At 37.9% G+C, this 13,159-nt stretch overlaps 1 protein-coding gene across 1 annotated transcript; it reads right to left on the bottom strand.

The window, feature by feature from the left end:
• Positions 1 to 707: 707 nt before the first annotated feature.
• On the bottom strand, positions 708 to 1,649 carry LOC124871792 (olfactory receptor 13C2-like; the record flags this gene model as incomplete). The annotated part of the gene is made up of 1 exon (XM_047371355.1): positions 708 to 1,649. A coding segment is annotated over one exon (942 nt), but the record flags the coding sequence as incomplete, so codon positions are not given.
• Positions 1,650 to 13,159: the final 11,510 nt, after the last annotated feature.

The following is a 13,159-nucleotide window of genomic DNA, read 5'->3' as shown; positions in this document are numbered from 1 at the left end:
ATGTCTGAAACACTACTTGGCAATAAAGAGTTTTCTGATTCGAATTCTGAGGGTCCCCACACATCATGTGCAGCAACAGAAAATATGTTTATGCAATTGTGTTAGAATAAGTCAGCAGGAAAGAGAATTCGGATCAAATAGAAAGCCTGACACACCTAACAATTCAAAGAGTGCAACAGAGGAAACAAGAAGTGATACAATACACCTAACCCAATCAGCTAAAAAATGGGGAACAGCTGAGGCCAATGAAAGCAGAGAGAAGTGTGGGAGGTGAGTAATGAACAGGAGCAGAGCAGGAGAGACTGTGAGCAGCGGCCCTCACAGCTTAGTGCCACTCGACCTGTGTAGTGTCTGGCATTGCTGCCTTCTTGCCACTGTTGAGCCCACCACTCCATTCTGCACGTTACCACTAGGTGGTTTTTTTAGGTTAGGTCACGTCTACACACTTTGATGAAGAAAAAAGCTTTTGATAATGACTTGAAACTAAACTGAGGCCTGGCCCCTCCCCTCCAACATGCTCAAAAGTACAGGATTTTGAAATCTTTTAATCCCCTGCACCTTGTATTCATTATTATTTTTTATTTGAGACATAGCCACTCACATAATTATCATTATACTTTTTTTTTTTTACGTTCCCAAATGAAATACCACCAGAACAAACAAAACATTTCCAACAAAAGCCAAAAATGACATCAGCTTAAAAAAAGTTACTTTCCTCTAGCATGATAGAACAACTGTCTTAGGTGTTTAGAAATTTCTTTCATTTTCAGTCCATATATGATTGGATTGAAAAGAGGATTATAGATTATTATTTGCAGTTTTATTACAAAGCGTACAATCTTTGAAATATCAGATTCCAGTCTAACAATAATCATTTCATAAGTAAGCAAACAAGAATAGTTGATTAAAACCAGCAGGTGAGGTAAACATGTCTGTGCAGCTTTTTTCCTGACTTCCCCACAACTTCTATAGGCTATTCTAAGTATCATTGTGTAAGTGAATAGTACGAAAAGCATTGGAAGAATACTCATATTGAAAAGGACCACTAAGCCAAATATCATTATTGCTCTTGAAGCCACACAGAGAAGATAATTCAGAGAATTGTTGCAGAAAATGCCTTTCAAAGTGAAGCTACAGAGTTTTAAATGAACAAATATAATGATCAGTATAACAACATGACAAGCAGGTACAAGCCAAGCTAAGACAAGGAAAATACTCACTTTAGTTTTTCTCATAATGGTTGGATATTGCAGAGGTTTACATATGGACACATATCTGTCATAAGACATGGCTGCCAAAAGCAAGAATTCAGAACCACTTAAAGAATAATATAAAAAACTCTGGAAGAGACACACATTATAAGTTATAATCTGTTTTTCAGATAAAAAGTCTATCAAAAGCTTTGGGTAGATCGCAGTGCTGAAAAGCATGGAGTTCATTAACAAAGCAGCAATAAAAATATACATAGGCTCATGGAGGTTCTTGTGAATCACAATCATACTAACAACTGTAGTATTGCTGGACAGAATCAAAATATAACTTGTAAACATTAAAATAAAGTAAACATATCTGAATTTTTCAACCTCTACATGGCCATCAAGAGTGATGTATGTTGCATTCATTTCAGTAAGCAAGGTAATTATAAAAACAGAAATGAATAAATGAAATAGCAAGTTATTTTAAAGTGCTACACGTGAGAAAATAAGTCTTAAAAAAAGTCTACCTCTCCTTTGCACAGACCAGTCAGGTCAGAAAGTGTTTGAGACAAAGTATTTAAAGAGATTTCTTTATCCACCATGGATTTCAGAGATTATTCCTTGTAGAGATGTTGGCATGCTAACAACTTCTGATAAGTTCAAAGAAAGGGGGGGAAATTGTGGCCCATTGTGCATCAACATTGATTTTACAGTAAAGTTTGGCATTCACAAATTATGCAAAATGTTTGTTTATATTTATTAAAAGGGATGCACCGATACCACATTTTATCAAACTGAGTACAAGTACTAGTAAGCACATTTCAGTACTTACTGATACAGAGTAATGAATACTTTTTAGTGCAATTACAGTTTTTGCTTTATTATAAAAATATTTTATTTTTGGCCATATTTTACATAGACTACACTTTTACAGGTGTCCATGAATACCATAAAACATTATAACCATAATTTTTGTTTATTACAATACAAGAACTGTTATAATAAATGACAGAGTGTTGTAACAAGACCAACAGCAATATTCATACGGAGTGTAGACCACACTGACAATTTACTTCTACCAGCCTATCTGGAACAGTGTTATATCCTTTGTGCTTTTAGTTTCATCTGTATACATGCAGCAATAAAAAAGAAAAGAAAAAAAAAATAACTTTCATGAAAAAAGTACTCCTTTAGAGGTTTTTATTTGGTCTTATGTTCAAGTTAAAGTTTATGATCCTTGGTACTGTCAGGATCTGCCATTGTGGACTTAGTTTGGGTTTTGTGTTTATTTACTCTTCAGTTAGGCGTTTCTATTTCTTTGGGTTTAGTAGTTATGTTTGTTTATTCCTTCTGTTACCCTGATGTTAGTTTTGTTCTCTCTCCTGCCTCCTAGTTTTAGTAGTTCTTTCTCCCCTCGCCCATAGTTCCCTTGGTGGTTGCTTTCTCATTTATTTATTACTTAGAATGGTTTTCTCCTCTTATTATTATTATTTTTATTATTATTATTATTACAGTTCTCTTGCTTCTTTGGGTTTTCTAGTTTAGTTTCCCGTTTAGTGTTTCTGTGTTTGTTTATGGTTAGGTTATTTGTTTCTTGCTGCATTCTTCTAGTTTATTAGTTTATTTTCCCTATTCCTCCTCTTGTCCTCTTGTCATTAGTTACCCTTCAGTTGTTATTTACTCAGTGTTCGTTTCCCTTTATTTTTGTAGTTCTTTCCAGCTTTATCCCTAGTTTAGTTCCTTGTGTTAGTCTCTATTGTTTCAGTTCCTTCTGATAGGTTAGCTTTCAGTTCTTATTTGCCACTATACTTAGTTCCACTTATTGTTTACATTTTGGTTTGTATTTATTCTAGTCTTCGCTTTCTCTGCTTCCCTCCCAGTTAGTTTCAATCAGTCTTTGTTTTAGTTTGTTTACTTTTTCAGTTAGGGTTTCCTTAATGGTTTCTTTTGTTAATTCTTATTTGCCAGGTTCTTATATCTCAGGTTGTTATAATTTCTTAGATCTGTTTCCCGAGTTTGTTATTTAATCTCTTTCCCATAGTTTAGTTTTGTAGTCAGTTCACCTGTTCCTCGGCCTCCCTGCTCCTCTTTGTGAGTTAGTGTTGTTTATCTTTTGATCCCGTTTTCCCTTTGGTTTATTTCATAGTTTAGTTTTTCCAGTGCCCCTTTGTCTCCTAGTCCTGTCACCATAGCAACCATTCATATTCCCTCAGTTCCCTGCAGCCTGGTCCACACCTGTTTCATGTTTCCTCTGATTACCTGCCTCTCTCTCATTGGTCCATACTACACTTCCCTCAGCTTATTAGCTTTCTAGTTTTCATTGTTCCTTGCTGGTTCCTCATGTTATCTTTCCTCGCTACCCTGGTTGACTTCTCGAGTTCCTCCTTGTGTTTTAGTTTTTGTTTGCCTCCTGAAAATATGCTTTGGACCACCTGCCAGTACTTTGTATACTGCATACATGCCTGTAAGTCTGTCTACTTCAACATTAAAACTTCATCACTCACCATGCTACCTTCTCACCGTGTTCTGCATTCTGGTCCTGCCACCAAACCTGCAACTATGACAGGTACAGCTAAAAGCAAGTGATCATAAGATCAAATATATCTAGAGGGAGCATAAGGCTGCAGGAGGTCTGACAGATACCCAGGGGCCTGTCTGTTTGTGTCAGAAAAAGAGCTGTTGTCATGCCACAGAGCTAAGCGCAGGTTTGTGTTGTGTTTTTGTGTGGTTTCTCTCCCACCTCCTCCTGCAGGGTGTGACAGCCACAACTGAAGATCATCAGGGCTAATCAACAGGAGCTTCTTAAGCAGCAGAACCTTGAAGCAGGCATCAGATTGTTAACTGTGATGGAAATTCTTGCAGTAAGCATTCCACAGTGTATGACCTTTGGGTTACCTCACTCCCCTGAACCTCTGTGTTATTGGAGAAAGCTGTAAAAGTCATTATCAGAAGTTTAATGGTTAAGGCCATTTTTCAGGGTGATGCCTTTGGGAGAGTAGATGGGTGTTCCTAGGTAACCTTGTCACCTTTGAACCCGAGAAGGGTCTAGGGTCATAAAACACAGACTCTTTGCAGTTGAGATAACACTGTCTTGTTCTGGTATAAATACTGTGTGTAAATAGCGTTCGGGGCTCTGTTTCACTGACTAACCTCAGTGTCAGGGTCTTCAAACGCTGAATGCCTTTGAATAAAACTTATTGAGACAAAGTCCGGATTTTCTCTTGTTATGAGTCAACTTCTACCCACTTTGATGAGAAAATTCCACAACAATTTTGGCGTCACGAACAGGATCTAACGTGCCAGAGGAGACCGCAGGATGGGACACGGACGCCTGGCCAGCCTGAGAGTTGTTCTCAGTCCACTTCCATTTTACGGAGGGGAGTTCTCATCCCCGCCTGCGGCTTCTGGACGATTAGATGCGAACTATTTGTCTTCAAATATATCTGGGTGAGAAATTGCTCTGTAGGATATAATGTATATTATTATTTTTATTACACATTAACCATCATCTCCTAACTAATTAATTAGGTTCCAGAGTTGCGAGAGGGAGGACATCAGCTGAGGGCCCAGTTACCCTGCAAAAGGAATGGCAGGGAGGTTCTCATTGGAAACAATGGGATAAAGCAAAACACAGGGTTTTGCGGGTGGTTTATAGCAATTTTCTACACCTCATAAAGGAGAAAAGCCAGTGGGCAGACGTGCCGCTGAACAGGTAAAACAAAATGGTTCCGGAACTTTGAGGCATCAGGGGTGTCTCCTTCTTCATTCTCTGATTTATAAAATAATGAAAGGAAAAAGTGGGGATGATTGTGTTAAATGTGCTTTAATTTGGAAGATAAGTTTGGTTTTTCACAGCGTGGAAGTTTGAGTGTAAATAAGTTAAATAGTTTCAAAAGTTTCAAGTAAAACAGTTGATGGAAAAATAAAAACAAAAACATAAGAAAATATTAAAAAGCACAGAGTGCATCAATTAAGGGGTTAAAGAGTTAAAACTTTCCTGAAGGAAGTTTTGTTTGTCTTAAATATTGCGATCAGTCGGGAAAGAAGGTAAAAGTGAAAAGGGACATTAGAGATGCGAAAAGAAAGTTGTTTTAGAAAGGAGTATAGTGCATGTTGTGGAAGGAAGTGACAGGCAGGTGGACAACTGACTGACTGACTGATAATATTTCTTTGTGCAAAATCTGAACCTATACTAAACTTTTCTTCTGCCTCTCTCACACACAAATACACACATATATGGGATTTGAGTTCAACATCTGCGTTTTTGAGTCTGGATTGTAGAAACCTGTCCTTCTCCAAGGCTACTCCGCCAGAGACGCTTCTCCAGCACGGCCTGAAAGAGAGAGATCTGCCTTCCTGCATGTTGAAATCGCTTTTTTCTACAAGAAAAAAAAAAACAAAACTCAGAAGAAGTCTGGACCCACTGAGATGGACAACGATCCATGCTGTTTGCAAGAGCCAGAAGAGCGATACACTGGATTTATATTGAAAGCATCTTATGCGGGCAGAAGAGAAACCGGAGCAAAGTTTCTTCTTTCTCCCTCCTGAAGAAGTTAAAGTGGACAAAGAATGAGTGAATGTCTCAACAACAGACCGGGGAAGGGCCTGGTTGTTTTTTTGGACTGATAGAGGACTGTGTGCCATGACAGTCTGACTCTGGAGCAATTTAGAAACTGATGGGGGTAACATACAAACACACACACATTTGCATAAATCTTTTCATATTTTCTGCAACGAAGAACGCTTATTAACCGCTGCTCATGTGACACGCTTGCTTGACGTGGACAGATATAGCGGGTTAAAATATTATTTTAGGGTTAGAAAAGTATCTTTAAAAGGGTGATAACTTAACTCATTTGATACTTTCCGGTTAATTCTTTTAGAGAAACAAGTTCTCTTTCGTCGTGGAATATTCAGGGTCAATTATTATAGTTATTAAAAGTTATGAAAATGCAGAGGAAGTTACATCTCCAAAACTCAGCAGTAAACAAGTGTTTCTATGTTATTCTCAGGACAGATCTTATGAAGGAGTATTTTTAAAACCCAGCGAATGCGTAAAACCTGATGGGTTTCTCCTTCAGGTATTATTTTATGTTGTCAGAGTTTGTATCCCATAAATCTAATGGGTAGAGACCTCATTAAAACAGGCTTAGTTCTACTGCAGATGGTCTTCATACAGTTTCTGACACAGTACTTCCAGTTTGGTGCAGTTTTTGTCCGCAAGTGTTAACTGACGCTTATGGAAGGTACAAATTCATTGTTTTTCACAGCAGCTGCTGGGAAGAGGTTATATTATGTTTTTTTCTTACCTCTTCTGATTCATGCAGCGTGTTGATTTACACTGTACCTTATATCAGGTCCTGACAAAAACTATGAAAGGCTTGGTTCTGCAGGTTCTTTTTTCTCCCTTTGGAGAAGGAAAGGACACCTGATCAGTTCTGTGCTGCATAGAAATATTAAAACACTTGTTGTTTTCTCAGCTAAAAACTTTTAAAACGTTTGAGAGTAATTGGTTTTGTTAAACACATTTTCCTTGGTAAAACAAACCTTTAAAATGAGTATGAAAACATTGGGTTATTTAGAAAGAATCTGATTGGACAGTGGTACCACACAAAAATTAAACTAATCTCATGCTTCCTAAAAGACTGCATGAAAAGGCCTCCAGAACCGTGGAGTTATTTTCCACCACAGTAACAAGTTTTTTTAAGCATGCTTTTTCTTTATTTTAAAACAGATCTGGTTTTTTGTTTTGTTTTTTGTTTTTTAACATAATGTTTGTCTGAAGCTTCTTATGAACTGGGATAGAAGCAAATATGATCTGAGGTAAATTAGGAGCTGTGAACTAATAATTTTAAATCTGATTATGGTCCAAGCAGAAACAATATATTTAGCCAATCCTTCAATCTCTGCAGAAAGTTAACACCATTGTTCAATGCAGTAGTACTCAACTTGTGGTTCCTGGACTCCTGAAGCCTGTAAGCCATAGATTTTGGGTCCATAAAATTATAATACTTAATTAAAGGTAGACCGATTACTTATCAAAACAGATCTAAGCCAAATGATGAGTTCCAGTCATTTGGTGGCTTTGAAATGCAATAATACTCAAAAATTTCTACTCTGGGGAACACATATTGGGGTTGAAGAGTTTAGTTTTGGAACCAAGGCTAGGATTCTTTATAACAGAATCCAGACAAGTAAAATCCTTCATTTTAGGAAAAGAAAAGAAATAAAGGCTCTCTTAACAGTAAGAGGATGGTCGGCTCAAACTCAAGTCTCCTTGTTTGATTTCTTAGGGTTTAAAGATTAAAGGAATACATATGAGTACAAAGTTACACAAGGTGATTTCAGATTACTAAGAGTTAAAATACTGGAACATTTATCAGCATTTGGATTGTAAAAGAGGGGTTCTAGTAATAAGTTCTCCCCAACTCTCAAAATTTAAATAGCCCAAATTAAAGAAAATGAGAAACTGATTAAGTCAAACACTGCAGTTTTGTTTAGTTTGGGTATAACATGAAAATGTCAATGCTGACTTTTCTAATTTCCTCTCGGGGATCAATAAAGTATATTTGAATTTGAATTGAATTAAATTAAAAATACTTCTTTGCATCTAACTTGAAATTCTGCAATGCAGCTGCGATCAAATTGAGCCAAACAAAAAGAGAACTATAATAATAACTCTCAGGATTGTAGTTATTATTACAGAGTTACAGTACAAAGAATTAGCAAAAGGTTTCAGCATCAGTAAATTTGGATTCATATAAGAAAAAAACTGTTGCTGTGCTTCTAAATACTTTGAGATTTTTTGGACTATGTGCACTCATTTAAAAAAAAAAAAAAGGATCCTGGAGATTATTATAACAAAATTGATCAATTATAGCATTGAAAGATATGGCTGAGAAAACATATTCTGAAAAGAGATTGTTAAAAATTTCTTTGAATTCTTGAAGCTTCAAATTTGGCCATTTGTTTGTCTTTGATGTTTTGTCTTTGTTTTGATGGAATGAATGTTTGTTTATATGTTGCATGAAACAATAATCCATGTTTAGAATAATGTTTCTAAATCCCAGATTGATTAAACTTTGAGTTTTCAGGAGAGTTAAGAAGCAGCTTGTTTCTCAGGTAGGTGCATGTTAATAGCTTTGCAGTTTAAGTTACACTAATGTGGGATGGGATGAAGAAACTGTGGGTCCGCCCATAGGCTGTCAATCAAAGGTTAGATCTGCCTGACTCCGCCCACCTACCAGGTTGGTTCATGCCTTTGTTGTCATGGTAACGCTCAGCACCTCCCTTCCTGAGTTTTAACACTGTTTAAGAGACAATAGAATCAAAATGCTTGTAGTGATTGTTGCCTTAATAACATGTTTTTTTTTATTTTTATAATGATTAAGGATGTAGCATGACTTTTAGATTTATGTGTTTTATTATTAAAAGGTTAATGAAATAGTTTAAACTAGTTTGAAGAATTAGTTTTGCATGCAGAATCATTGGTGATTTATTAGATTGAAAGTTTCCCTGGTGCCATTAAGCTAGCTGACAATTCAAGATATGCCAAAAGTAAGGAATATATTTTTGATAAAGAATCTGAGTCATGACTTCATACTTGGTGGGAATTATTTATTAGATTCAATTTGAAGGGTTTATTCATCCAAATTACATTGGATGTCCATTAATCTAATACTCATCTTTATACAAGACAAATCAGGATGATATGTGACTAATTTCTAAGTGAGACATTGATGAACTGAATGACTAAAGTTTGTGTTTAGTTGTTAATGGAACTGAATTGCAGTTAAAAATATCTGGATTTTCTTTATGTTGCTTTCGTTAAATTCATAGTGACACATAGTTATGTCAGAATTCATTTCTTTGGTTCTAGGTAATGTGATCTTGGTTACTAAAACATTTTTGTACAAACTTTTTGCTGGATTGTCGCATGGGTTGGACCCTGCGTCAGAAGAGGGGAATGTCAGAATAAAGTAACATGGGGTTCCAAAAGTTTTAGCACTCATGGGAAAAAGGGTAGCTCATACCTCCAGTGAGGACTTAGTGACAATGCGAGAGAGACGTTGTACTTTGTTTATATAAATGGTGCATAGCTCCCTAAGACCACATTCTGAAAACCTCTCTGAAATTATGGTGTTGATTTTTTGTGAAATTTTATATCTCCACAGATTAGACCATTTTTGAAATTCTTTTTGGGTATTCTGAAACTATGAAAAGTTGACCTGTAATCAGACCTTCCTCAAACATCATGTCACATTTTTGATATTCAGAATATTTAGCTGATGGTCACTGCTAGTATATCAGGTGAAGTCAGAAGATCAATTCTTTTGATTTTGTTGGATGTTTTGATGAAGTTCATGTAGTTAAGCACTTAGGTTTGAGAATGGGACTTTGAATTGAAAATTAGCCAAGTGTTGTGAAGGCCCTACCTATTGTTCTCACTTATATGAGATTGAGACAAAGGACACAGGCAAATCTCAGTCCTTTTGAAGTGCTGTGTGGCAGGTCTCCTAATTTGGACATGGGGATATTGCCAAGATAATTTCCTTCCACATCTTTGTGTGAAGATAGGATGTTGTTTTACTGTCAAAACCTGTCCACTGTGTTTTCTCAAGTTTCACAGACGGTGAAGGCTGCATTACCAGAAACAGCCACTTCCACCCTCCAGTCCTTTATTCCTGGGGACTGGATTCTGGTCAGATAATCTAGGAGAAAACACAGGAAGTCCAGGCGCTGGAATGGCCCATATCAGATCCTACTAGACACCCAGGAAAGCTGCAGGAAAGCTGCAGGAAAGCTCCAGCTCCTCCAGCTTCATCTGGCTTCCAGGACACAAGTCATCTTCTAACTGGATCATCCACGGCTGAAAGGTGTGAGGACAGCGGACCACCACAAGACAAAGAACTGTAAGCTGATCACTGGCGAGTGATTGAACAGGTGGTTGAAGAACACTGTTCTTACAAGGGCACAATAATCCCTTGGGCAGTGCAACGATATTTCAGAATCTACTTAAGGCCATCACATTGCCTGAAAGTTAGAAATTATAAGGTCATTTGCCTCACTGCACACACACCACAGTGAGAGATTCTTTCCTCCCACTTTGACAGCGAGACCGACTCTGAGGAGGATATCTCGGATGCTTTTATTTAACTTTTATGCTTATTGCTTGATATTTATCATTATGGTATTATTACAAATTTGAATGTGTTCATTTCCACCGTTGTTTAGTTGGACTATGGAAGCCTAACTTCCAGCAGGTTAGAGTTCCTGTTTCTAAATATATTTCTAGAGGAGCTTCCTACGACCGCCCACCTGTACCAGACTGGTAACAGGGCAGCTTGAAGCCACTCAGGAGAGTCAGCAGGATTTTTCGTTTTTTTTGTTTTTTAAGTTGTGTTTATAATTTGTTTTCTTTGAAAAAAAACTGTTTGCTTTCAGTACCAGAAGAAAGGACATCCCACTTCAAGGTCACAATGCAGCTATATGGAAGATGGTTTGTTCTGATGCTAATGATTGGTATTGCAAGTATTTTTATAACTCTTGCGTTCATTTTGGGAAAAGGTACAACAAAGACAATGTGTGGTTAATCTGACTAATAATATTCATCAGCGGAGAGAGATTCAACACTTTTCTGACTACTATGATCATACTGATAATGTTTGGTGGCAACTGATGCATCAAAACTGTGAGGAATTATACTGTAAGAAAAAGCAGAAATGTTAGTAGATTTTCTAGTGAGACTAATTTAACGTGTGCTTCTACAGGAACTCTTTATAGAATTCGGGGTATTAGAAATCCGATTAAAGATCCAGATATTTGTATTACACAGGAGGAAAGTACACCTTATTTCCTTGGAAAGACGGAGGGTTGTAAAACTATTATACCAGTTTCATGTGCCTTGACCCACATTAATACATCTAGACCTTGTCCTGTCAGGACTGATCCTTATACTATTTCAGAATCTTTGGCTCCAGATCCCTTTGTGTTAAGTCTTAATCTTACAGCCTTACCGGATGGAGGTTAATTGTATGGCATGGCAGGTAAATTAACCAGGGTTCTTGTTACTTTTCCTAGTAGAGATGGGTTTTTGTGTCCTAAGAACATGGGTTGGATGTGTGGAAATAGATCATATCTATATCTGCCTGCTACTTGGTCTGGAGTATGTTATCTAGCTCACTTACTACCTACGGTCACAACTTATAATTCAATCAGCCTAAGCTATTAGAACGATGAGTTTGCAAACTAGAATGGCTTTGGATTATCTGTTAGCTGAGGGTTTTGAATAATTTTCCTTTAGTTGTGATTATCTTGTAATCAGAAGAAAGGAGTGTGATGGAAATTCTTGCAGTAAGCATTCCACAGTGTATGACCTTTGGGTTACCTCACTCCCCTGAACCTCTGTGTTATTGGAGAAAGCTGTAAAAGTCATTATCAGAAGTTTAATGGTTAAGGCCATTTTTCAGGGTGATGCCTTTGGGAGAGTAGATGGTTGTTCCTAGGTAACCTTGTCACCTTTGAACCCGAGAAGGGTCTAGGGTCGTAAAACACAGACTCTTTGCAGTTGAGATAACACTGTCTTGTTCTGGTATAAATACTGTGTGTAAATAGCGTTCGGGGCTCTGTTTCACTGACTAACCTGAGTGTCAGGGTCTTCAAACGCTGAATGCCTTTGAATAAAACTTATTGAGACAAAGTCCGGATTTTCTCTTGTTATGAGTCAACTTCTACCCACTTTGATAAGAAAATTCCACAACATAACTCACCTGAGTGGTAATTAGACCAGCAGACTCAGTTCTGTCTTTTGTGGTTCCTGACCCTGTTTCTTACCTACATTCCGCTCCTCTCCTTATAGTGGAAAGGACTCCGCAGACCCAGACCTGGATTCTCTAGGTCCGATGTTCAGAGCACAAGTTCACAATTGTCAGAAGGTACATCACTGTGCTTCCCCAAGCAAGAGTCTCCTTCAGCTTGCTAGAACCTGCAAGCCCAAAGAAGGTACTAACATCTTCTCTGGATCACCTGCCTGCAAGACTCCAGGCGGTCCACCCTCCAACTTCATACACACCTTCTGGAAGGAAACCCACAGGAACAATCACCATCTCACCACAACTTCATCTGTCAAACTCTCCGTGGCATCACTCACCTCTGGAAACTTCTCATCTTCCTAACGGTAAGATTAATCTACCAATATAAATTTCAACAACCTGTAATCACTTACTTCTCCTCCTCAGTGCTCCGACCAACAGAACACGGATTCCTAGACAACCTTGTTGCATTTTCATGTTTATCAATAAATCAGTTTAACTACAACTCTGCCTCCGTAATTGTTGCTCTCACTAGAGTCACCAGGTTTACCATTTGAGTCTAATAAAATCCCCAAAGTTTTAAGGTGCAACTTAATAAAAGGCTTCAGGCTTTTAAGATCCGAATGAAAAGCACTGCAATTACCACTTTGTCCAAACATAATTACTTCAGTCTTGTTCTAACTGAAATTGAGGTAATTTGAAGCTGTCTTACCGTCATGGCGTCCCTGTTGGGGTTGCCCTCCCGGGCACTCCGTTATTCTGATGGGGACTTCAAAGCCTTCATGGGAAACAACAGTGACACCTGAACAGGTGTGATAGGGAAGAATGGCCTCCCCGATCGAAATCCGAGTGGTGTTTCATTATTGGACTTCTGTGCTAGCCAGAGATTGTCCATAATGAACACCGTGTTCAACCATAAGAGGATTCAGCAGTGCACTTGGCACCAGGACACCCTAGGCAGGAGGTTGATGGAGTTGTTCCCCAGAAACTCCTGCGTGCTCGTTTGTTTTGGTAAAGCTAAATAACACAGAGTCTGCACAGTTTCTTTTACCCCAGCCAGCCAGAGGAGAGGTGTTCCAGCTGAGTCACCAGAACACTTCTGACCTGATTCTCCCCAGACCAGGGTTTTTATTCAAAAGCAAGGCGTGTACA

The sequence above is a fragment of the Girardinichthys multiradiatus genome, chromosome 7, assembly GCF_021462225.1.
Source record: "Girardinichthys multiradiatus isolate DD_20200921_A chromosome 7, DD_fGirMul_XY1, whole genome shotgun sequence".
Taxonomy (NCBI): Eukaryota; Metazoa; Chordata; class Actinopteri; order Cyprinodontiformes; family Goodeidae; genus Girardinichthys; species Girardinichthys multiradiatus.
Note: the sequence above shows the minus strand (reverse complement) of the source record. Positions and strands in the feature narration are given on the sequence as shown.